Source organism: Mus caroli, chromosome 1 (assembly GCF_900094665.2).
Source record: "Mus caroli chromosome 1, CAROLI_EIJ_v1.1, whole genome shotgun sequence".
NCBI classification, from domain to species: Eukaryota; Metazoa; Chordata; class Mammalia; order Rodentia; family Muridae; genus Mus; species Mus caroli.
The window spans coordinates 37643170-37667681 of NC_034570.1; the positions used below are offsets into that span (position 1 = coordinate 37643170).

A 24512-nucleotide genomic window follows, 5' to 3' on the forward strand; every position below is an offset into this window, starting at 1 on the left:
TATGTCTTCATCCAAAGGCTGCTAGTGGAAGACTGACTTCCAGGCAACTAGGGTGAGGATCTTATACCCACACCCACAGTGACACACCCATTCCAACCGGGTCACACCTATTCCAACAAAGCCACAGCTTCAGATGGTGCCACTCCCTGATCCAAGGATATACAAACCATCACACTTGTCTTTTCCCCAGATTCTGTGGGATTGCCTCAAGTATGTCTCCATTTAATTTGATATTGGCTGTTGGTTTGCAGTAAATTGCTTTTATTATGTTTAGGCCTGGGTCTTGAATTTCTGATCTCTCCAATACTTTTAACAAGAAGGGGTGTTGTATTTTGTCAAGTGCTTTTTTTTCCTCTATCTAAGGAGATGATTATGTGATTTTTTTTTCCCTTTGAGTTTGTTTATATAGTGAATTACATTAATGGATTTTCATATATTAAACCAACCTTGCATCCCTGGGATGAAGCCTACTTGATCATGGTGAATAATGGTTTTGATATGTACTTGGATTCGGTTTGCAAGAATTTTATTGAGTATTTTTGCATCGATAGTCATAAGCAAGATTGGTCTGAAGTTCTCTGTTTTGGTTGGGTCCTTGTGTGGTTTAGGTATCAGTGATTGTGGCTTCATAGAACAAGTTGGGTAGTGTTCCTTCTGTTTCTATTTTGTGGAATAGTTTGAGGGAAATTGGTATCGAGTCTTCTTTGAAGGTCCGGTAGAATTCTGTACTAAATCCATCTGGCCCTGGGCTTTTTTTTTTTTCTTTTTTTTTTTGGTTGGGAGGTTTTTAATAACTTCTTCTATTTCCTTGTGTGATATGGGCCTGTTTAGTTTACCTGCTCTTGATTTAATTTTGGTATGTGGTATCTATCTAGAAAACCATCCATTTCATCTAGTTTTTCTAGTTTTGTTAAGTATAGACATTTATGGTAAGATCTGATGATTTTTTTGAATTTCCTCCATTTCTGTTGTTATCTCTCCATGTTTATTCCAGATTTTGTTAATTTGGATACTGTCTCTCAGCCCTTTAGTTAGTTTGGCTAGGAGTTTATCTATCTTGTTGATTCTCTCAAAGAACCAGCTTCTGGTTTTATTGATTCTTTGTATTGTTTTCTTTGTTTCTATTTGGTTGATTTCCCACCTTGAGTTTGACTATTTCCTGCCTTCTGCTCCTCTTGGGTGAGTTTGCTTTTTTTTGTTTTAGAGTTCTCAGGTGTGCTGTTGTTAGTATAAGATCTCTCCAGTTTCTTTACCAGGGCACTTAGTGCTATGAACTTTCCTCTTAGCACTGCTTTCATTGTGTCCCATAAGTTTGGGTATGATTTGTCAATATTTTTTCCTTAAAATCTGGGAAGTCTTTAATTTCTTTCTTTGTTTTTTCCCTGACCAAGTTATCATTGAGTAAAGAGTTGTTCAGTTTCCACATGTATATGGGCTTTCTGTAGTTTTTTCCATTCTTGAAGACCAGCCTTAGACCATGGTAATCTGTTATGATACATGGTATTATTTCAGTCTTCTTGTATTGGTTGAAGGTTGTTTTTTAACCAATTATGTGGTCAGTTTTGGAGAAACTACCATGAGGTGCTGAAAAGAAGGTGTATTCTTTTGTTTTAGGGTAAAATGTCCTGTAGATATCTGTTAAATCCACTTGGTTCATAACCTCTCTTAGTTTCACTGTGTCTCTGTTTAGTTTCTGTTTCAATGACCTGTCCATTGGTGACAGTGGGGTATTGAAGTCTCCCACTATTATTGTGTAGGGTTCAATGTGTGATTTGTGCTTAGTAGAGTTTCTTTTATGAATGTGGGTACTCTTGCATTTGGGGCATACATGTTCAGAATTGAGATTTTCTATTGGTGGATTTTTCCCCTTGATGAATATGAAAGTGTCCTTCTTCATCACGCTTGATAAGTTTTTGTTGAAAGTCTATTTTATTGGATATTAGGATGGCAACTCCTGCTTGTTTCCTGGGACCATTTGCTTGGAAGACCTTTTTCCATCCTTTTACACTGAGAGAATGTCTGTCTTTATTATTGAGGTGTGTTTCTTGTATGCAGCAAAATGCTGGATCTTGTTTGCATATCCAGTATGTTAGCTTATGTGTTTTTATGGGTGAGTTGAGTCCGTTAATATTGAGAGATAGTAAAGAGAGATGACTGTTGGTTTCTGATATGTTTGTTTTTGTAGGTGGCTTTATGTGCTTGTGGTTTTCTCCTTTTGGCTTTGTTGTGAGATGCTTAATATCTTGTCCTTTCTTTGATGCAGGTACCTTCCTTGTGTTGGAATTTTCTTCTGGGATCCTCTGTAGGGCTGGGTTGGTAGATAGATACTATTTGAATTTGGTTTTGTCCTGAAATATTTTGTTTTCTCCATCTATGTTGATTGAGAGTTTTGCTAGGTATAGTAGCTTGGGCTGGCATTTGTGTTCTTTTAGGGTCTGTATTAACCTCTGACCAGGATCTTCTGGTTTTCATAGTTTCTGGTAAGAAGTCTGGTGTAATTCTGATAGGTTTACCTTTGTATATTACTTGGTCCCTTTCCCTTGCAGCTCTTAATATTCTTTCTTTGTTTGTGTGTTTAGTGTTTTGATTATTATGTGACAAGAAGATTTTCTTTCCTGGTCTCATTTATTTGGTGTTCTATAGGCTTCTTGTACCTTTATGTCCATCTCTTTCTTTAGGTTGGGGAAGTTTTCTTCTATGATTTTGTTGAAGACATTTTCGGGTCCTTTGAGCTGGGAATCTTCATTCTTCGCTATTCTGATTATTCTTAGATTTGGTCTTTTCATTGTGTCCTGAATTTCTTGGGTGCTTTGGGTTAGGAGTTTTTTATGTTTTGAATTTTCTTTGACAATTGTGTCAATCTCTTCTTCAGTATCTTCTACACCTGAGATTCTCTCTTCTATCTCTTGTGTTGTGTTGGTGATACTTACATCTGCAATTCCTGACATCTTTCCTAGTTTGTCCATTTCCAGGTTTGCCTCCATTTGTGTGTGTGTGTTTAATTATTTTTTTTTTATTGTTTCTGCTTCTACTTTTAGGTCTTGGGTCACTTTATTCAATTCCTTCACCTGTTTGCCTGTGTTTTCCTGTATTTCTTTCAGTGAGTTATTGATATCCTCCTTAAAGGACTCTGTTATCTTCATGAGATAGGATTTTATGTTAGCTTCCTGATTTTCAGGTGTGCTGTATTCAGGGCTTGCTATGGTGGGAGAACTGGGTTCTGATGATGCCCATATTTATTGCTTCTGTTACTTATGATCTTGAACTTGCCTTTCACCATCTGGATATCCCTGGTGTTTGTTGGTCTGTGTGACCATCTGACGTCTGCCTCTTTTGTACCTGGGTTGCTCCAGTTCTCCTGGTAAGCCTGCAGCCTTGGCTGTAGCAGACCACCTGTAGGGCCTTCCAAGCTGCTGATCTGTTGCCCTGCCTGCAGTAGATCTCCTGGGAGGCCTTCAGACTGTTGGGTTTTCAGTGGAGCAGTCAAGCTGTTGTCCAACTGCTCTGAGTGCAGCTGATCCTCAACTGCTGTGAGTACAGTGGGTCCTCTAGGATGGGTCAGGATATGGTATTTTCACTGGAGCAGACTAGCCAAGAGTCTGCCCCAGCAGAACGGACTGGGTGCAAGGGGTGGAAGGGACTGAAGGGAAGTGGTATTCAGGAGGGTGGGAATTTTGGTGGGTGATGGGTTCCTAGTCTACTGGGCTCCCAGCAGCAGACTTCAGAGCTGGGGAGGTTCTTACCAACTGCTCTGAGTGCAGTGGGTTCTCTAGGATGGATCAGGATATGGTGTCTTCCCTGGAGCAGACCAGCCAAGAGTCTGCCCCAGCAGAAAGCACAATGACATTTTTTAACCGGATGACTCTCCCTGCTGAACTGAGAAGTAACTTAAGGTAGGACTTTTAAAGATGGTATGCTGTAGTAAAGCTGGCCTTGGTGGCAGGGGCGTGGGTGAACCAGCCCCAAAGGCATGAGAGAGGGAGAGCTTGCCCTGCCCCTTGCCCCTATGGCATTGGGTAAGAGAGCCAAAGCAGTGCTGGAGAGCTTGCCCTGGTGGTGTGGGTGCTGGAAACTGACCAACTCAGCTACCACTCAGTCTTTGAGTTGGCCCAGCCCAACATCTTCTCCATCTACTGCTGGAGTGTGTGACTGGACCAGTTCTGCAGATCCAAAGGTGCAGTATCTCCATGACACAGGGAGATATGACACATATTTGAGAGGAGTCGCAGTAAGGCTTTTGTATTGACCGAGTAGCAGAAGCCAGAAGCCGTGAACCAATGCAATGAACACTAAAGATGTCTTGACAGAAGGGTATACTGTGTGATACACTGTCACACATTACAGCTTCCATGATGAAATTTTGTTATGTTTTGTTTTTATTTTATTTATTTTACTTTTGGTAGGGAGGTTGCAAGGGCAAATGTGACGGGACAGGGAGATGAGTGAGATTGGGATGCCTGATGGGAAACTCACAAAGAATTAAAAGAAGGAGAGGAAGTAAAGAAGGGAGGAGGAGGAAAGGGAAAGCGTGTGCTATTATCCAGGCAATAAATGATATTTTTGACTAAGGAATTTGATGGACTAAGGTCTAGAGGTATTTTGATGGTAGAACCAATAGAATTTGTTGACTTTTGAGGAAAAAAAGAAGAGTCAAGTAAGATCTTACTTAGCCTTTCTGACAGGTGTGGGAATGAAGAGTGTTACTTAGTCACAGCCATCTAACTCTTAAAATATTCCTAAACTTCAGGAAACTAATCAAATTACTTTAAATTAAGTTTCATTTGAGTAGTAAATGTTGTTAACTACGTTGTGAGGATGAGTGTTGGTTGTCATAGTGGTGGTACTGATAAGTTACGTGAATCTTATCTTCATAGGCACTGTTGTAGAGAATGGACTAGAGCCATAAGAGAAGGTTTGGAGGGCTGGGGAAGAGGGAAGATGTAAGTTTAACTTGACAGTGACTTTAATCTCTTATGAGTCTCTCGGCTGAGGTGACTGGGAAACTTAAATGCAGTTGAGTATAAGTGTGCTCTTAGTCTTCTGGGAAAGAAGTACAAATGGCTCGCCATTGACCAGCAATGGCTACATCTTAGTGCTGACCTTCAGACGTCTCTGAACTATGCTATGTGTACCTCTCATTTCATTTGCTTGTTGAGGGTCTTCAGTTCAAGCAGTGCTATTAGCACACTCCAGCACTTATGCCAGTAATGAGCAAACCACTCAGTGCTCCTCATACTTCAAAGCTAAACTTCATAGCCCACGGGTATCGCTTAGAAAAGATCTTTGGCTTTATTTTAAGAATCTGCAATTTGGAGGGTGAGGTTTAAAGCTCAGTTATAGAGTACTTACCTAGGTGCTGTGCAAAGTCTGGGTTTGGTACCAGCACATAGGACTCCCAACCGCCACCCCTCACAGACACACCCAGTTCTGTTCGTGCACACACACAGTTTTACAATTTGGATCTGGAACCAGAGCATTATAGTTGAGATTATCTAAAAGTATCCTGTCTTGGTGAACTCACTGTTTTTTTCTGTGGAGAAACACCGATCCAGAGGAATGCTATAACTAGTCAAGGTGAGACACAGCATATCAGTTACATTTTTATTGCTGTGATGCAGCACAGCTTATGCAAGGAAGAGGTTTATTTGGCTTGTCCCGGAGGAATAAAAGCCCACCACCATCACAGTGGGGAAGCACTGTAGCAAGCCCTGGGCAGGGTGTCAGGGACAGCTGAGAGCTCCTGTCTCAGACCCCACATGGGAAGCAGAGAGAGCAACCTCCAAATGGTACAAGTCTTTAAGCTGGTGGTTCCCATCCTGTGAGGCCAAATGACCCTTCCACAAGGGTTGCCCAAGACCATCAGAAAACAGATATTTACATTAAAATTCACAAGAGTAGCGAAATTAGTTAAGAAGTTGCAATGAAAATAATTCTGTGATGGGGGATCACTATAACATGAGGAACTATATTAAATGGTCACAGCATTAGGAAGGTTGAGAGCTACTGCACTAGAGCCTTGTGGTCACATGATGCATGCCCTTCTTCAGATGATGTAACTGATCAAAGATGAGGGTGGGCATGAAGGCCTCAATGCCTGAATGAGGATGGAGGCTGTGTTTCACAGTACAAGCGTGCTCCTTTGGTCTGTGAACACCATGGACTTATTCTACAGTGGGTTTATAGCGTATGCTTGTTTTGCAAACAGTCCATTAGCTTACTGAAAGTCTTCACAGTCTCAGCCTCCACATTCACTCATCCCTCCCTCGGGGATTCATCCAGAGCAATGCTCCGTCCTGCCAGCTCCATCCACTGAAAGTGCCTTGTGTCACTATTGCTAATCTTCTATACCTTGTTTTTATTCTGTGTTTTCTATGGTAATACATGTTTAAATTCACAAGTATTCACAATTACCTGCAATGTTCAGGCCTGTGCTTTGGAACAGTGAAATGTACCAGTTAACCAATGGGCATGAAGACTCATCAAATCCCACGATTACAATTGTACAGATATTGTAATCTCTGATGAGAAAGTATCCAGACCTTGGAGACACTTGGTGACTGTAGTAGGGCTTTGCTTTGTTGTTTGTGGACTATGCTGTGAGAGTCTTGGGACTGTCTTGTAGTTTCTCTTGTAAAATAATAATGGATTGTGATCACATGGTAAGGATAGCACTACTAATAAGCTGCTCTTGTTTATTATGGAGCTAGTTAATACTTATATCAGTCATCTTCTATTTCCTTGATAAAACACCAAGATCAAGGCAGTTTGTAGACAGAAGGGTTTATTTGGGCTTATGAGGAGGTCTTTCCCTTAATCCAGAGCGATGAGTCCATCTGGCATGCATTCGTGGCAGCCACAGTAGACAGTTGTGAGCTCCCATCTTGAACTGCAAGCAGGAAATAGAGAACAAACTGGAAATGGCAGAAGTCTTTGAACTCTCCCCACCCTCCCCCATTGAGGTGCTCCTCTAGAAATGCCACAGATCCTAAACTGCCCAAACAGCGCCACCTGCTGGCGACCAAGCATTCACACCCCCAAGACCACGAGGGACATCTCATTATAAACGATAATGAAATCTCTTATAAATAAGTACTTTGTACTTTAAAGCATAGAGAATTGTTTCTTTGGGCCTGGGATTCTTACTTCCAGTTATTTCCTTTACCACAGTCTGTTCACTAAACCTTGTTGCTTATTGGCCTGCAAGCCTGTGTGGTGCTTTATAAGAGAACATCTCTCTGCTTTCAGGAGTAGTGCTGTAGATGGATTAAGGAAAAGGCCCCTCATTGTGTTCGATGGGAGCTCAACGAGCACAAGCATCAAAGTGAAAAGGACGGAGAACGGAGCAGACGACCGGCTCAAGCCTCTTGCCCAGACAGGCTCCACCAGTGATGCCTTCTGGAAATCACCAAATTCCTCGTCGAGGATTTCACCCTTAGTGTTGTTTTCCAATTTGCCTGTGAACAATAAAATGGAGCACAATAATAATGAGACTAAACAGAACCATGACTTCATGAATAGGAAAAGTTCTTCGGGTCCAGTGAAGTCACCACCTCTGTCCCCTGTTGGAACTACTCCTGTGAAATTAAAGCGGGCTGCTCCTAAGGAAGAGGCAGAGGCCACAGTAAGTGTGGGGGTGGCTTCAACATTGAGCATGGCACTGAGCATCCACCCTGTAGCCCTGGGTCAACTGGCTGTGCTTGTTTCCTGGGGTGGATAGGGTGCTAAAAACAGGCCTATTTCCTTTAGTATGTTGTGATCTGAAAACAGTAGAGAGTTTAAAATTTGGCCCCATGTCAAACTGTAGTGAAATTTTGATAGTTAAGCTGACACCTTTCCTTACTATACTGATACAAAGGATCACCCTGAGAGCAGTCCCGGCAGCACACAGGGCTTAGTGGTCCCACTGCACAGAGCCCACTGATGCCCTGAGGGGATGCTACCTCACCTACCCAGGCTTTCAGCATCCCCAGTCTACCCCAGTAGGTACTCCTACCTGACTCTACAGACCACAGTGCCCACTTGCTGCCCTGGAACTCTGCAGTGTCTGGGGTTTTTTATCCTGTAGCTTATATATTTGAATCCTGGAATTTAAAAATGTACAATGATTATTGTTTTTGAAAGTTCACTAAATTTCTTTTTATGTAAAATGAATGCAGAGAGGAAGATTTCATAAAATTTTCTCTTTCCATCTTGGAATCAAAAAGGTGAATACTCCTTTGTTGGTGAGGTCCAGAATGCTATCGTCTAGGGCAACACATTTATAAAGTAGTATTTGGGCCTAGGCCCTAAGTCTGTTTGTACTTACCTTTAACCTACCTTAGAATCTACTCTTCCCTAAACACCAAATAACTTACCTTGGGAAGGATAGAGGAGTTGCAAGGGGCGTGGCGTCTCTTACACATGTGTGTCCTGCTGTGTTGAAGTATCTGGATACTTGGCATTTACACCTCACAGCTGCATGACTTTCTCAGCTAAGTGGCCGGCTGTACTTCTATTACAGGGAATATGCTGGACACCAATCTGCTTACATACTGATTTTAACCATTTTTGTGAGATAGTGGAAAATGTGCGATGAAAAGAGAATAATCCAAGGCTGGACAGATGGCTCAGAGGTTAAGAGCACTCACTGACTGCTCTTCCAGAGGTCCTGAGTTCAATTCCCAGCAACCACATGGTGGTTCACAACCATCTGTACTTGGATCCAATGCCCTCTTCTGGTGTGTCTTAAGACAGTGACAATGTACTCACATACATTACATACATACATACATAAATACATACATACATACATAAATACATAAATATATAAAGAAAGAAAGAAATCTTTTTTAAAAATTAATTTTTAAAAAAAGTAAAAAGAATAATCCACATCTGAAGTACTACAATAAGGAGTGAGCCTTTGAGGCATATGTATTTACACAGCCATGACCTTTGTACATACATGTAGATACATATAGATAGGTATTACCTTAGAAATGTAAATATTTAGTGAACATGTCTCATGAAGTTTAGACTATGACATCAGGGAGGGAGGTGGGCTAGGATCTTCAAGAGAGGCCTAGTCCCTCTGCTTTCTGTAGTTTCTGGTTCTGCTGTTTGTGGAACAAGGTTCAGAGGGTGTGTGTGTGTGTGTGTGTGTGTGTGTGTGTATGTAAATGATCTTGGTGTAGAACATTTGAGAACCACAGAATAGACAAGTGGGAGCCAAAATACTTACTTTTTTACTAATTGAAGCATCCTTCCCAGCAGAGGGCAGCAGTGCTCTTGCTCTGGTGGGCCTGTAGCCAGCCTTGGCGTGATGAGTGCGCATTTGAGTGTCTGAGGCAGCTGCTGTTAGAAACGGTTTCTGTTTCTGTCTTACAGAATCACCTGAAGCCTCCCGAGGTGAAGAGGAAGATACAGCATGTGACATGGCCGTGAGAGCAAGCCTCCAAGTGTAAACAGAGCTGCAGCCGCAGTTTCAGATGCGTCCGCAGCATCTATGCAGTCCTGAATACTGTGGGGTTTTCCTGAGGTTTAAAATAGGTTTGGAAAAAACAAGTCTTTCCCTTCTCTCCTTCCCTCTATTCCTTCTTCCCTTCCTTACAATGTCTTGACTTTCATGTCCCAATTAGGGAAGAATTTCTTTTTAAAATAGAGCTTTGTACACATCCTCTATAAATTCTTTTCCTAAGCAGAAGCATCAAGCAGTTCACAGTATTGTGGTAAATATTGCCACCTGCATCTTGAAGGGTTCGCCAAGAAAAGTGTGTTGATGGTGTTGATGGAAAAGCTTTCTGCTCTTTAGTTATGTGTGCCACTTTGTCCCACGGAAAGCAAAAGGGAAGTCAGGGCTTGCCATTCCTCCCTCTCAGTGGCATAAGCTGCCGTGTCTTTAGAATGTTCCTGGCTTACAGGGACCCTGCCTACTCTTTTCTTATGTGGCTTGTATGAGCTTTATCTTTTTAAAGTGAGACTGATTTCAAAGTCTTCAGGCTGGGTGATCATGTTAAAGGCAGTACTCTGTGTCGGAAAGTTTGGGAATGATGGTCCTAGAATTCTAGACATAAGAAAATCCAGAACGTGTGACAGTCATGGTGGGGTGCTTATCAGTATGCTGTGGAGCAGGCAGTTGTCACTATCCGGATGCTGGAGTTGGAATTCACTGTAGAATGCAGTAGGAAGTGGACTCTGAAGAGGTTCATGTGCTATAATGCAGCTCCCTGCAGGGCTGTCCCATGCAGGGCTAAGTGATGCTCTTTTTATTTTTGTGCAAGTAGCATTATCCACTTGTATAATGCAGGAATGTGAGAAAATACTGTTTGCTTTACATTCGTGACGTCTAGCGTCTGCTCCTTCCTTTATGTTTCTTACTGAGAAACATTTTAAGCAAAAGATACTTCATAGATTTCTCCATGTATAATCTTCAAATTGTTGGTTTGCCTTGTTAGTATGCCTTAGGGTCATCTCCTTTCTTTGATTTGTTAAAACAACCATTTTAGTTCACATATCAGAATAGCCTTACAAAAATTAATTCAGCCTTGCAGGTAAGTACTGTTCTTAGACATCAACCCTGCAGTTTTTAAGTGTTCTGCTTTTTGTTTTCCAGACTAAATTTGTACACATAAGACAAAATTTATGATATTAAGTGTTGCATGAATTATTGATGCTACAGTAACGTTTTAAATACATTGTTACCTGCAGGGTTGATAAGTTAATATTGTTGAAAGGAACTGTGCTCCTATATGTAATCGTCAAGGTATATTTTAAAAGTGCAGCTTTTAGAGTACAACAACACATTGTATTTTATATTCAGTTGACCTCTCTGCTTCCACTGGCGTTTCTCTTTTTAAGGAGAGAGTTAGCCATTTGACGGTTTTAAGTCAGTGGGAACTTATTTTTAGTTACTTGGTGAAATTGAATTTTAATTTGTATATTTAACGTACAGAGTAGGTTGGTAATAACAGCTGAACTGTGTAACATTGTTGCTTCAAATTGAAGTTTATACTATGAACACTCAGCGTCCACACTCACATAGCAGCATATTGTTGAGCTGTCTTGAGTTTGAGAAGTGGAGAAGCATTGACCCATGCACTGTGTATTACGTAGTGCCTCCGTCATGGAGCGCCATGCCTCCTGAAGGGATCATGGAATTGGCTTCCTCCATGTGATGAAGCATCGACTACTGGGCATCTGGAGCAGCAGCATTGGGAGTGTTGTTCTGAAGTACTGTTTCAGTTTGGGCTAGAAGGACTTGATGAGAGTGGTGAACAAGTCTGGAGTAAGTTTCCTTAATGGTGTATAGGGTTAGTATTGTTGCTTTTGATTCTGTATCCCAGTGAGGCAAGGCATTCTTATTCCTGGGTTAGGCAAATAGATGGCATTAGAGGCAGTGGGAAGCTCTTGAGTTACAAAAGGCACCACATCTACCATCTGCAAGTCAGCCTCCTCCTTTTTTCCTACTTTGTATATCCTGGTCTCTTTCCCATTCTCCTTCCTCTTTTCTCTAGGTCTAAGTTTCCGACTTAGGTTTGCAGATTGTATTGTGTCTGTGACCTTACTCCATTCACTAAGGGGTGAAGATAGTGTGACCCCAATCCTCTTCCATCTGAGGGGTATTAGCTCACTGTGTGGATCCCACCGTCTGGAACCCTGCAGCACCAGGGCTCTGAATTGCTCCCAAGGCTGTCACAGCAGCATAGTTCTCCAGAGTAGCCTTATTAGTGTAGGCAGTGCCGGACCCTTGGAGGAGTGGCTCACTACTGCCATACATACGCTGTATTTGCCGGTATTAAAAGTCTTCAGAATTGAAATTTTCATTTGAAATTCTGTTTCGGTTGACTTAAGTTTGAGAGACAGTTCAAAAACTGATGTAAAGACTCATTCAACAGCAATGACTTTTTAAAAACTTACATTAAGTAAAACTGCCAGTAGATTAAATCATCCCCATATGTAAGAGCTTTCTCTACTTACTACTGTGGAATCCGAGCATTGTTGAGAGGCTACTAATTGGTCAACATGTTTTTAAGTGTGCTTTTATTAAATGCTTGTGTACGTTTTGTAATTCAGTGTAGAAAAGGTTGACCTTGTAATGTACATTTTTTGTATGTATAGCCTTTTAAGTAGCCTTGTCCTTATTTAAATAAACTGAATAAAACTATCTTGAGCAGGCCTGTCATTTGCAATACAAATAAAATGAAATTTTTTTCCTATGACTTACGTGACTGAAGAAACTGGTTCAGGAAGTGCCATTATGTGTGGCATAATCTTATCCACATTCAAGCAGCCTAGTTGGGTTCCCTTTTGTGAGCAAGAGGGCAGTTAGTGATGTCGTGTTTAAGATGTCTTGATTGATGTGAAGAGGTGCATCCCCAAGTGTTCCTAAGTAATAAATGGGACAAAGCAGGAACTGAATTGAGACCCTTAAGGGGATGTGATCTGAAGTGAACAGCTAGTCTCCCTTCTGGGGAGAGTGGGTGATTTTCTGAGGCAAGTCCTACCTCAGCCCTTTTGCTTATAACTCCTGATTACTGAACTTAAGTGACTAATTCCTTAGCTGGGATCGTAATGTTACTGCATTTGAAGACTGAAATTCTGAATCGAGTAACTGAGAAAACACTCTGGTAATGTTGTCTTTCAAACCAAAAAGAGCCAAGACAAAGGTCTTCCTGCACTAGTGTGTTTTATGAACGGAAATGACTTTAATATTTTCAATTGCTTAAAAACTTAGTTGATTTTCTTACTGTGAAATAAAGATGTGAGTCCTTGTGTATTTTTAATTACATCAGGTTTTGTTTTTAGGGCTGAGCAGGGTGATTCAATTCCTAATTCCATGCAGAAGGCAGGCAGTGAGAATGAAGTAATATATTTGGAATGACAGGATGTGAACCAATAATTTATTCAGTAATTTATGTCTAGATGCACAGAAACTTATTTTATGCCTTGGCTTATAACTTGGCAACTTTTCTATTCCTGTGGTATTCACTAGACCCAGAGCAAGGTAGAGAAGAAACTTTATTTTGTGCTTACAGTTTCAGAGTGTCAGAATCTATAATGACAGAGTAGAGGCAGCAGATGCCAGAAAGCAGGAGGAGCAGCTGATTGCCCACACCCTGAAACATAAGCAAGAGGCAGAAAGCACACCAGGGAGCATGAGTCTCCCTAAAAAACCTCACATCCACCCCCCACCCCACCCCACCCCACCCCACCCCGACATAATTCTTCCAGCAAGGCCACATCTCCCAATGTTCCTGTCTTACTCTTCTGTTGTGTGATAAGATACCTTGACTAAGGCAACTTTAGAAGAAGGCTTATTTCAGGGGGTTAGAGTTCATGACAGCCATGGTGAGGAACATAGGCAGGCAGGCAGGCATGAGCTGAAGCTAACATCTTGAGACACAACCATAAGGCAGATAGACATTCTTTTGAACCCTCCGTGTGACACACCTCTAAGAAGGCCATGCCACCTAATCCCACCCAAAACAGTTCTACCAGCTGAGGACCAAGTGTTCAAATATGTGAGCCTGTGGTGGCCACTCTCATTCAAATTAGCACATTCAACTCCCTGACCCTCATGAGTCTATGGCCTTATATATCATAACACAAAATGCACTCAGAAAAAGCACAGTTAAAAAGTCCAACTCTCGTCTTGGACCAAGGCAATCTCTTAAAGAAAAGCAAATTACATGCCTCCAACATACAGTGCCCCAGGATGTACAGTACCATTCCAAAAGGAAGGAACGAGACACTGATCCACAGCAAGACCAAAATCCGGCAGGGCAAATTCCAAATACCGAAGCTTCGCATGTGAAGAAGTTGAGTGTTGGGCTTAGATGGCTCCACCCTTTTAGCGTTGCTGCCTGAAACATACTTCTCTCTCCTTGGCTGGTTCCACTCCCTAAGTGCAACTCTTCTTGGCAGGGGTCTCACGGCTCTGGCATCTTCAACACATTGGCGTCTCCAGTGCAACCCAGGCTTCACTTTCACAGCTTCACAGAATGGCTCTTCAGGGCCTCCCCATGCAGGGTCTCCCCGCCATAGCTCTGGCCTTAAAGGCTCTCCTTAACCATGGAAGAAGATTATACAACCTCACTGCTTGTGTATCCCTCATGACTCTGAAGCCAGAACCACATGGACGCTGACAGGTTCAGCGTCCTGCTCGGAATGGAATCTAACCACACAGAATCACATTTGCTGCAACTTCCTCTTGCTGATGCTTTTTAGGGACAAAAAAATTCCTTAGGCCTTTCTTTTTTTCCAATTTAGATATGTGCCTTGGTGTGTGGTCTTTCTCTGTGAGCCCTCATTCCTTTACTCCATTTTCAATTTATCTCTTTCTGCTCAAGCCTCAGCTCTAACATCAAATTGAATGCTGTTCTCTTTCTCCGCAAGTTATATTTCATTTTTCTACAGTTGTTCTGATTAGAGTGAATAATTTTAATAGCCATGTGATGGAGCCCATAGCAGTCCATGTCTTGAAAACTCCTTCATCGAGGAAATTAACCTAGTACTTCACCGCTTAGCCTCAGGCAGATTCTTAGGACAAAGGCAGAAAGCAGCCACATTCTTTGCCTGAATATCTCAGGACTGGTCTCTGATCCAGCTACTCATATTGTTGTCCTCGTAAGTCCCTCAAGTTGGGCCTCTGAAGTCCACATTGCTCTCAGCACTGCTATCTTCTAAGCTGCCACTAGAATGGCCCATTAAGCCCTGCTTACAGCATTTGGCTGCTTTCTTGGTCTAAAGTCCCAAATCATCCTCATTCTCCCAAAAAGTGGCAGGGTCAGGCCTGTCATAGCAAGAGCCCACTCCCTGGTACCAAAGTCATATTAGTCAGGATTCTCTAAAGGAACAGAATTAATAGAATGAAGGAATCCTATCTGCCTCTGAAGTCCTCGGAAGGTCTTAGAGAGCTGATAGTATTGGAATTCTGAAAATACATGTTCTAACACCCGTGAAGGACTGTCTCGGGAATCAAGTAAACAGCGGGTATATACAGAATCTCCACCCAGAAGACACAGAGTGTAAATTCTTCTCAGCAGCCCATGGAACCTTCTCTAATTGTAGACCACGTCCTAGACCATAAACCAAGTGGTACCAAAATACAGAATAATTGAAATAATTTCCTGCATTTTTACCAGAACATGATAGAATAAAACTAAAAATCAGTAGTAACAAAAATTACAGAAACCATGAAAAAATGGGCAGATTGCTGTTTTAACGATTTTAAAAATTATCTTTAAATTTTAATATACAACATTTTAATATACAGTTCTTTAAATTTATTATTTGATAATTTAGTACATCTATATAGTGATATATATATATATATATATATATATATATATATATATATACCCCACCCATCTCATCCCAATAACTAAGGGCTGCTCTCATCATTAATCGAGAAGTTTCTTTTCACAGTAAGCCATGGTAAACCCAAATACTTTCAGGATGCTGCTAAAGATGCTGATACTAAGCAGCTGTTGAGGGCTCTTCCCTGAATGGAGCTTCTATATCAACCTTTCTAAGAGTTAGGAAATGTTGTGGAAGAGAGTACAGAAAAAGTATATGGGCCAGACAAAGAGAGAAAGGACACAAGACATCTGCATATGACATGGGTGTTTTAAGCATGTGCAATATGCTCTCTATTAACCACATAGATTTACTGCCAACTCTTACCAAACCTTTAAAGATGAGCTTGCACCAGTGCTCATTAAATAGTTCCATAACATAAAAGGAATGGAACACTGCCAAACTCAGGAAGCTAGCATTACTCAGATAAGGTTGAAAACACACACACACACACACACACACACACACACACACACACACGATGGGGTAAATTATAGATCAGTTTCCTCCATGAACTGTTGGGAAGGATATATGGTCTTGAAGGAGGTGAATCACTGGGGTGGGCTTTGAGATTTCAAAATACTCCCGCCATTCCTGGTGCCCACTCTCGTCTTTTGGTTGTGGGTCAAGATGTAAGCTCTCAACTGTTTCTTCAACTCTACCATCATGGAGTCTAACCCTCTGAACCCATAAGCCAAATTAAATGCTTTCTTTTTTTGTATGTTTATTTTTGAGATTGCATTTTAATTAATTTTCCCCCTTTCCTGTCTCTAAACGGTCCCATGTGTCCCTTCTTGCTCTCCTTCAAACTCATGGCCTCTTTTTTTCGTTAGTTTAAATGTTTCCTTTTACAAATTGTCTTAGTCATGGTGTTTTATTGCAGCAATAGAGAAGTAACCGAGACAGTGGCAGAACCTCAAGTCAGCTCCAAGTTCCGAAGACCCAAGGTTGTTATAGTTACTTTTCGGCTGCTGTGATGAGACACTATGACCAAAAGAAATGCGGAGAAGATCCACTTTTGTTTACAGCTTTGGAGGAGTAAGAGTCCCTCACGGTGGGGTGCATGGCAGCCAAAGCAAGAAGCTGAAATGGATATCCACACACAGAAGGCAGAGAATGATCTGGAAGTGGGGTGAGACTGAGGAACCTCAAAGCCCACCCCTAATGACACACTGCCTCCACCAAGGCCCCGCCTTCTAACGGTTGCCTAACCTCCCCAAACATTGCCACAAACTGGGGAACAAGTGTTCAAATATTTGGAACTTTGGGGAATATCTCTCATCCAAACCTCCATAGGCACTTCACATGCTATTCAACATCACCCAGTTTAAGAAACTTGTCTTGAAAAGCCAGCAGAGACATCATAAGCATTTATGGGTGACCGGTTACCATTTTGCTAAAGGCATATGGTATCAGACTGCCTTCCGAGTGTTTGTTTATACCCCTGGATTGGTGCTGCTCTCAAGCTTGGTCAGAGATGCTTCTGTGTGCAGTGGATGTTGACTAACAAGTTGAGTGTTGAGTGTTCACACAACTGAAATGGGTTATTTGTATCACTCCATCCAAGGGAACACTGCAGAGAAGAGGGCAGAGTGGAAGCCAGGGGGACGGAAGGGACTGAAGAGAAATGCTGTCTTCCGGAGATGGCGTGGTCATTTTACTCAAAGTCAGAAACTCTGGTTATCAGCATGTACTGGCTGGTTTTATGTGTCAACCTGACACAAGCTGGAGTTACCACAGAGAAAGGAGGTTCCCTTGAGGAAACACCTCCATGAGATCCAGCTCTAAAGCATTTTCTTAATTAGTGATCAAGGGTGGGAAGGTCCATTGTGGGTGGTGCCATCCCTTGGCTGGTATTCTTGGGTTCTATAAGAAGGAAAGCAGAGCAAGCCAGAGGAAGCAAGCCAGTAAGCATCACCCCTCCATGGCCTCTGCATCAGTTCCTGCCCTGTCTGAGTTCCTGTCCTGACTTCCTTTGGCGATGAACAGCAATGTGGAAGTGTAAGCTGCATAAACCCTTTCCTCACCGACTTGCTTCTTGGTCATGATGTTTTGGGTAGGAATAGAAAACTTGACTAAGACTCAGCACAAGATGGGGGCCCTCAGAATTCCATCATGTATGGATGAAGGGCTTTTAAGGCCCCACCCCTCACATAGGAGAATTGTGATTAATGAATGCTTGGAAAGGGTAGCAGTTTTCTCCAGTGGTGTAGCCATTCGTAGATTGTGCATGCTTGAGTAAATAGCCCCACCCATGCTCGTGCAGGCAACCCTTAAAACCATAAAAGCAGGTGGATTATCACACGATGGTTGGAGAGGACTTGGGGTTCAACAGGATTGGGAAGGGGACCAGAGAGGGAAAACGTGAGTGACAAATGACCTATGTGCATTATATACACGTTTGATATAAAAAATAAAAAGAATATCCTGTACCCATTTAAAAAACACACCGACTTTGCATTTGTACACTGAACAGATGTGTTTTCTTTGGCACGGCTTGCCTTTTTATCAAACTGTCCTTTCTTAGGAAATAAAAGGTAGAAACATTGCCATGCTGCCATCCTAAACAGAAATGAATACATTCCAGTCACACAAGTCGGGCTCTCTGTGTCCTAGCTTAGCCACTAGGCAAGATTCTTTTACAGACTGCTCCTGCAGTCTGAGTTGTCTGTGTGTCTGTGTATTGTTGTTCCTCTTTAGTGAGATCCTGAAGATGAGCTGGATACAATAAATAGGCCATCCTGTGATTCCTGTACCTGTGAGGCTGAAGCAGCAGGATTGATATGGAGTGAGAATATGATACCTCCTATACATGCATACATACACAGTCACACTCATACACACATTCACACACACATTCACATACACACATACATACTTGTACGTACACATTCATTCACACACATAGATACTTGTACACATTTACACATATACACATTCACACACACACACATATACTTATGCACATTCACACACATTTACACATATACACATTCAGACACACACACACACTTAAGATCTCAGTGCTCAATGCACCTCCCCTTGCTAGGGTGCTGAGCTGTGGGAACTAGATACTATCTCTGGCTTTGTGTGGCTTGTGTCTTGATGGATTCGAAGGCAGTGTTAGTGCGTGACTCAAAATTTGGGCTCCCTGTCATTAGCCTCCTAGCCTTGCTGCCATTCATACTATGTAACAGGTTTGCACATCAAATGTAGAATATTCGTGTTCCAGGAGAAGGGAAGCACGTGAGGGAGAAAAGTCGGTGCTACGGCAAGGCTTTCTTGAAACAAAGTGTGGTGCAGTTTTGATGACCAGCACCCCAGTCCAGCCTCTACTGACCATCAGAACCCACTGCAGGCAGTGGTCACTGACCCTCAAAAGGGTTATGTGAAGTGAGACCCTAACATTTAATCATTAGTCCACACACTGTGCTTGGCAAAATGTTTTATTCTGAATAATTTTATTGTAAGTCACATAAATCTTACTCTAGGTTTTACATAAAAAGGAAGTCACAAAGCTGCAAGTCCCAGCTCTCCCTTGAAAATACATTCAAGTTCATAACACATGTTAATTGCACTTAAAAAATTAAATAGGATGTGAAGGAAGGATGCATTATAAAGACACTCAAGACTTTTTCATTTAATCTGCCTTGCATTTCTATAAAATTCCAAACCATCTTCCCATCCGGGGCTTAAGGATGGATCTTGTCCCCACTGAGAAGAAAAGAACTAAAGGGTTTCAACAAATGTGAAGCCAGGGCAGCAAGAGGAAGCCTCGTGGTGGCTGGTGGGAATCAGAACACAGCATTGCCTGGTTATGAAAGAAAACAACCGAATCTCTGCGCCATGCGCTGTGGCTTCTGTGGCGCCTTCAGATATCCTTTCCACAGTCAGGACAGAGGATGTCGTCTCTCTCTGTGAGGAAGCCTCGTCCCACCAGAGACAGGGAGCACTTCTTACAGTTAAAGCAGTCGTTGTGCCATTGGCGTTCCTCGAAAGAGATGTACTTTGTGCCACCCAGACCTGTGCACAAAAGAAAACACAGGTGACCAATCGCACCGTCTGATCCGCTTTAACCTTTGTGCCCACTGAACGACACATGCGCAGTGAGCGATCCACTTCAAAGTTTGAGCCCGCTGTACGACACATGCGCAGTGAGCTTCAGACAAGCATCTGAGAGCAGAGACTGCACATATAATCAACAACTCTGCACAGCCTCAAGGAGCTCAGGGTCATCCGAACAGACCCTGGTTCTAACAAGGGTACGGTAACACTATGAAAAAGTGCCGCTTTGACCTGACCGTGTAGCTCAGCGATAGAGCCCTCGCCTATAGGGTTTGAGGGACTGGCTTCCATCGCTAGCACCTTGAGAAGAAAGGTGTCTGCTGTTTCCTCGATGGTTAGGTTTTTCTCCTGAAATGAAACCTGCTCTCCACAAGAAAAAAGGAGCAAGTTCCTTGTGCCTTGGCTGAGTGCTATAATAAAGAGAGTAGATGTAGGGAGGCAGAAGAGAAAAGGGTAGGAAAGAGAAAGGGTAGAAAAGTTCTGGGAAGGGCTAGGGAAATAACAGCTTACAGAGGGGCGACCCTGAGGTCAGCTCCAGAAGCAGGAGCTGCGGGTGAGAGAAGGGGCTCAGTGACTTGGGGTATAGTGTAGTGAAGGCACGCAGGATCACTGGCCTGAGCTGCCCTGGAAAGCGTTAAGGACTGAACAAAACCAGTTTATCTTTTCACAGTGCTGGAGGCAGGGCCAGGATTCTGCATCCTATGGAAGCAGTTGAGCACAGAGCTACACCCTGGGGTCCAGCATTGGTAAACAAACAAACAAACAAAAATCTTGACTCATGTTTGACTGGTCCCCATGAGATGTTTAGGGTCCACAGGGTGCTGACTACACTATCAATGACAGGTGGTCTGTATGGCCGAGGGACAGCCCGAGACGGTGAAGGATGGAATACGTGGACTTACGTCACAGTTGCCATCTGTTCTGGCAAGATTTAGGTACTATATTTCAGTTAATTAAAGTTCAGTGTGATTAATCAGACTGTAAGGAAGTAGCTACACCTCTACCACCCCACTACTATCACGTTCAAGTTCTCAGACCTACAAAGACTCTAACTCACCAGGTAGGTTGTATTGTAACAAGCCCTTCTACACCATGAAAATCTCATATTTGGCAAGCCACACCAATACTGGGTCCTTGCATGTGACTCTATGAAGTACCTGTGTCTTTCCAAAGGCCATTTCTGTTGCCAGATGGAGGACATACCAGCAACACCTATCAGCCTTCCTTTCCTAAATAGCTTGTGGGGGGAAGGGGGGGAGGCAAATTCCTGGAGCTGAGGCTGTAACTCAATGAGAGAGTGCTTGCCTAGTGTGTGTGAATTCCTGGGTTCGATTCACAGAACCACAAAGGGGAGGAGCAACATCCAAGTATCTGGTTTCCATATAAATTGCCTTCCCTCTTCCTAGAACCAGAACTTTGCCACTAGCCCTGGGCAGAATCCAATCTGGGCTTCAGGGTTGCTGTTGTAACTTTTCTGCACCTCTGAGTCACCTAGGAAGCTCTGAGAAGTCCCCAGGACTGTGAAAGGCTTGGGAAATGGTGATGTCTCATCTTAGCATTTGCATCTAAATGAGCTGCAAATACAAGATGCTTTTTGTTTTTATTTTGAGATTTGTGTTTTAGTTTTTATGTGTGTGTTTACCTCAGTATATCTCTGTGCACCACGTGTAAGCAAATGGCCAGAAGAAAGTGTTGGGTTCCTGGTACTGGAGTTACAGACAGTTTAGCATTATATGGGTACTGGGACTTGAAACTGGGTCCTCTGGAAGGGCATCCAGTACTCTTAGCCACTGAGTCCTCCTCCAGCCTCCCTCTAAGAAGCTTTTAGGACACCCCGGTATCTATGTAATTCCACACGCCCTCTCACCCTTGGTTAAGTTCTACAGCAGAGAGCTGGGGCAAAGAGGAGCTTTGGTGGTGGCGTGTGTGTGTGTGTGTGTGTGTGTGTGTGTGTGTGTGTGAAGAAAAATGTGAACGTCATGGGGGGAGGTGGTTGTCTCCTTCGAGACTCTTCTTTTGCCCTGAAATGCCAGCATATGCAACAAGAGGTGGGAAAAGGAGCCAAAAAAAAAAAAAAATATATATATATATATATATACATATATATATATATAAAAATTAGGATTCTTCATATATAATTTACTATATACATAGTATATATAGTCAATCTTTATTTTTAAGTTTTATATCCTATAATGTTCCTAACAAGACTGAATTAGCAAATACTGAACTACTGCTTTTAAAAAAGACAGAACAGGTTTCTAAAATCTTCTATCATGTTTCAAATGACCGAAGATGTTACTCTATGCATGCCTCTCTCTGAATATTAGACATTTTAATTTAATTTAAAATCACTGACATTAAAACTGGTCCACACCTTCTCTAACGTGTTTCCTCTGTTAAGGCACATTGCCTTCTTGTTCTCAAGGGCACTACATGGAAATGCCCTGCCCCCCAATCACAAAAATTGTAAAAGACAAAAACAATCCCCACATCATTGTGAGACGCATTATTTAAGCAGGGAGCTAGAGGCCAGGCAGTGGTGGTGCATGCCTTTAATCCCAGCACTGAGGAGGCAGAAGGAAGTGTATCTCTGTGAGTTCGAGACCAGCCTGGACTACAGAGTGAGTCCCAGCACAGCTAGGGCTACAAAGGAAGAAGAGAGCTAGAACACATAGGCAGAGCTTCATCTATCCAGTGTCAGCCAGAAGCATAGATGCGTGGGAACTCACACCTGCTCTGTGCACATCTGTGGGTCACTACAAGCAACCTGGGTATTGATTTAAAGTTGCAAACCTATGTGGATCGATACTGTGGTCAATTATGGATGAGAAGGAAGCACCACTGCACATAGAAGATTTTAAAGTAGTGTTTTCCAATTATTTGTAAAAGTAGTATAAATTGTGTTGAGGATAAAAAGTACTAAGGATCTATTAGAAACCTCATCGAAGCTCAGTATGTATAAGTCTTTGGAAATACAGCTAAGAGTACATTCTAGTTTGCAGTTTCAAAGTTCTTCTATATGTTCTTGAAAATCAATCATTGCTTTTCAGAGCATTAATTCTGCTGTTTTAAAGGAAGGATTCTGGTTCTTCTAACCTTTTCCCCAAATTCTATAACTGCAGCAGACATCCATGTCTAATATAAAGCACTTCACATTCATACTACTTTTCTATAAATTATAAAGTGTTGGAGACATTTCCTTATCAGAAGTTAGGAAAACAGCTTCAAAGATGGGCACGCCACTGAAAATGTCCCATTGTCCTCCCAAACTAATTTCAAGGGAAATAGAGTATCTACGTCGCTAGAATCAGATGTCTCAGCAGAATTTAACTATTTTGTATATTTTAATTTTACATGCAAATAAAGCATGAACCCAAGGCCTGCCAGCTGGGAAGTCCCATAGGAGCAAGACAACCTGGTTCTAGGCAAGGTACACAATGGTATGCAAGTGTGTCTGTATAAAGAAAGACCTACCTACAAAGCTATAGGGGAAAGTCTGTGCCTCTCTGCTTCCTGCCACATATGTCTACTGACTGTGCATCAGGGACGATGCAATGTGGGCTGGCTAGCTTTATGTCAACTCTATACAACTTAGAATTGTCTGGGAAGAGGGACCTCTTCCAGTAGCCAAGTAGTCTGTCGGGCATTTTCTTGATTAATGATTGACATGGGAGGGACAAGCCCAATGTGGAGAGTGTGACCCCAGACAGTGGTCCTGGGCTATACAAACAAGCATGTTGAGCAAGACATGAAGCGCAAGCCAGTAAGCAGCACTCCTCTATGGCTCTGCTTGGATTCCTGCCTCCAGGTTCCTGCCCCTTTTCTCTTCATGATGGAGTACAAACAGTAAGACAAAAGAAATCCTTTCCTTCACATGTTGCTTTTAATCATGGTGTTTATCAGAGCAACAAAGAACAAACGAAAACAGGTAGACTGAATGAATGGGGTTGGAAAGACCACTTCAAGAAACACTCCTATAGATAACAGAATACTTGCACCCTCACCCCCTGCCACTGATTGGTACATGGTGAAAAATCAAAGGTCTTTAGTCTGAAGCCAGTAGTCTCTACCTTCAATAGCTTCAGCATACTCAATAGCTCAGCCCAAACACTAGTCTGTCAACCAGGCACATTTTGGGCGTCTCTGGGGACTGTGCTACTCAGTCCCCACCTAGCTGTGGTTTGTGGTTAGAAGAGCCTCATTAAGATGACATGAATACTTCAAATACCAGGACTGCTGTTGGGGCTGAAATGCACCATTCATTTTGTTCATGTGACTATAATAGACTCAGACCCAAGCAGAAACACTCAATGACAGGCCAATGGTTCTGCATCACCAGGCTTAAGGGGAAGCCACCAGCTGTGTTCTGAGGATGCACAGCAGAGGCAAAAATGCTTGTTGGGCTCAGAGCCTCAAGATATTAACAACACTCTTATGCTAACACTCTAGACGTCCATGTTGTTCCAGGAAGCAGACAGTCTATACCCTGGCAATGGCCTTCCCAGGACACTTACCACTAATGGGGTTGGTGCACCCAGCACATTTCTTAGCGTACAAGTCACAGAAGCAGGTCAGGCAGTATGGAAACTCATCCCGTGCTGTGAAGCGTTGCCCAGATAGCTGCTTCTTGCAGGCTGTGCACACAAAGCATTCCTTGTGCCAGGGCTGTTCCCGGTAAGTAACACCTCCTGTGGTGATAGGCTGGGGGAGACAAGTGTATGAGTCAGGGCTACCCTTGTTTCTGGTAAACATCTGTCACTGCTGTTGCACATGGATGATGTAAGACATGAGCCCCACCCACAACAAATATGTAGTTTGTTAAAGTCGACATGGAGGGACCCGTGGCTCCAGCCACATATGTAGCAGAGGATGGCCTTGTCAGTCATCAGTGGGAGGAGAGGCCCTGGGTCCTGTGAGGGCTCTATGCTCCAGTGTAGGGGAATGCCAGGACCAGGAAGTGGGAGTGGGAGAGTTGGTGAGCGGGGGAGGGGGGAGAGGATAGGGGGTTTTTGGAGTGGAAACCAGGAAAAGGGATAACATTTGAAATGTAAATAAAGAAACTATCTAATGAAAAGAAGAGGAGAGGAGAGGAGAGGAGAGGAGAGGAGAGG

General features: G+C 42.7%; 2 protein-coding genes across 5 annotated transcripts in view; one reads left to right on the top strand and one right to left on the bottom strand.

Annotated features, from left to right (window-relative positions):
• Window positions 1-12139, top strand: part of C1H2orf49 (chromosome 1 C2orf49 homolog) — a 17218-nt gene extending 5079 nt beyond the window's left edge. The window contains exons 3-4 of the mRNA XM_021161245.1: window positions 7246-7621; window positions 9364-12139. Coding sequence (XP_021016904.1) covers window positions 7246-7621; window positions 9364-9420 — 433 coding nt within the window. The 3' untranslated portion in view covers window positions 9421-12139. The remainder of the gene's footprint in view (window positions 1-7245; window positions 7622-9363) is intronic.
• Window positions 12140-18761: 6622 nt separating this feature from the next.
• Window positions 18762-24512, bottom strand: part of Fhl2 (four and a half LIM domains 2) — a 72430-nt gene continuing 66679 nt past the window's right edge. For all 4 annotated transcript variants that reach the window (XM_029479883.1, XM_021161490.2, XM_029479877.1 and 1 more), the window contains exons 5-6: window positions 23916-24102; window positions 18762-19356 (exon numbers count right to left, since the gene is read on the bottom strand). In XM_029479883.1, coding sequence (XP_029335743.1) covers window positions 19205-19356; window positions 23916-24102 — 339 coding nt within the window. In that variant the 3' untranslated portion in view covers window positions 18762-19204. The remainder of the gene's footprint in view (window positions 19357-23915; window positions 24103-24512) is intronic.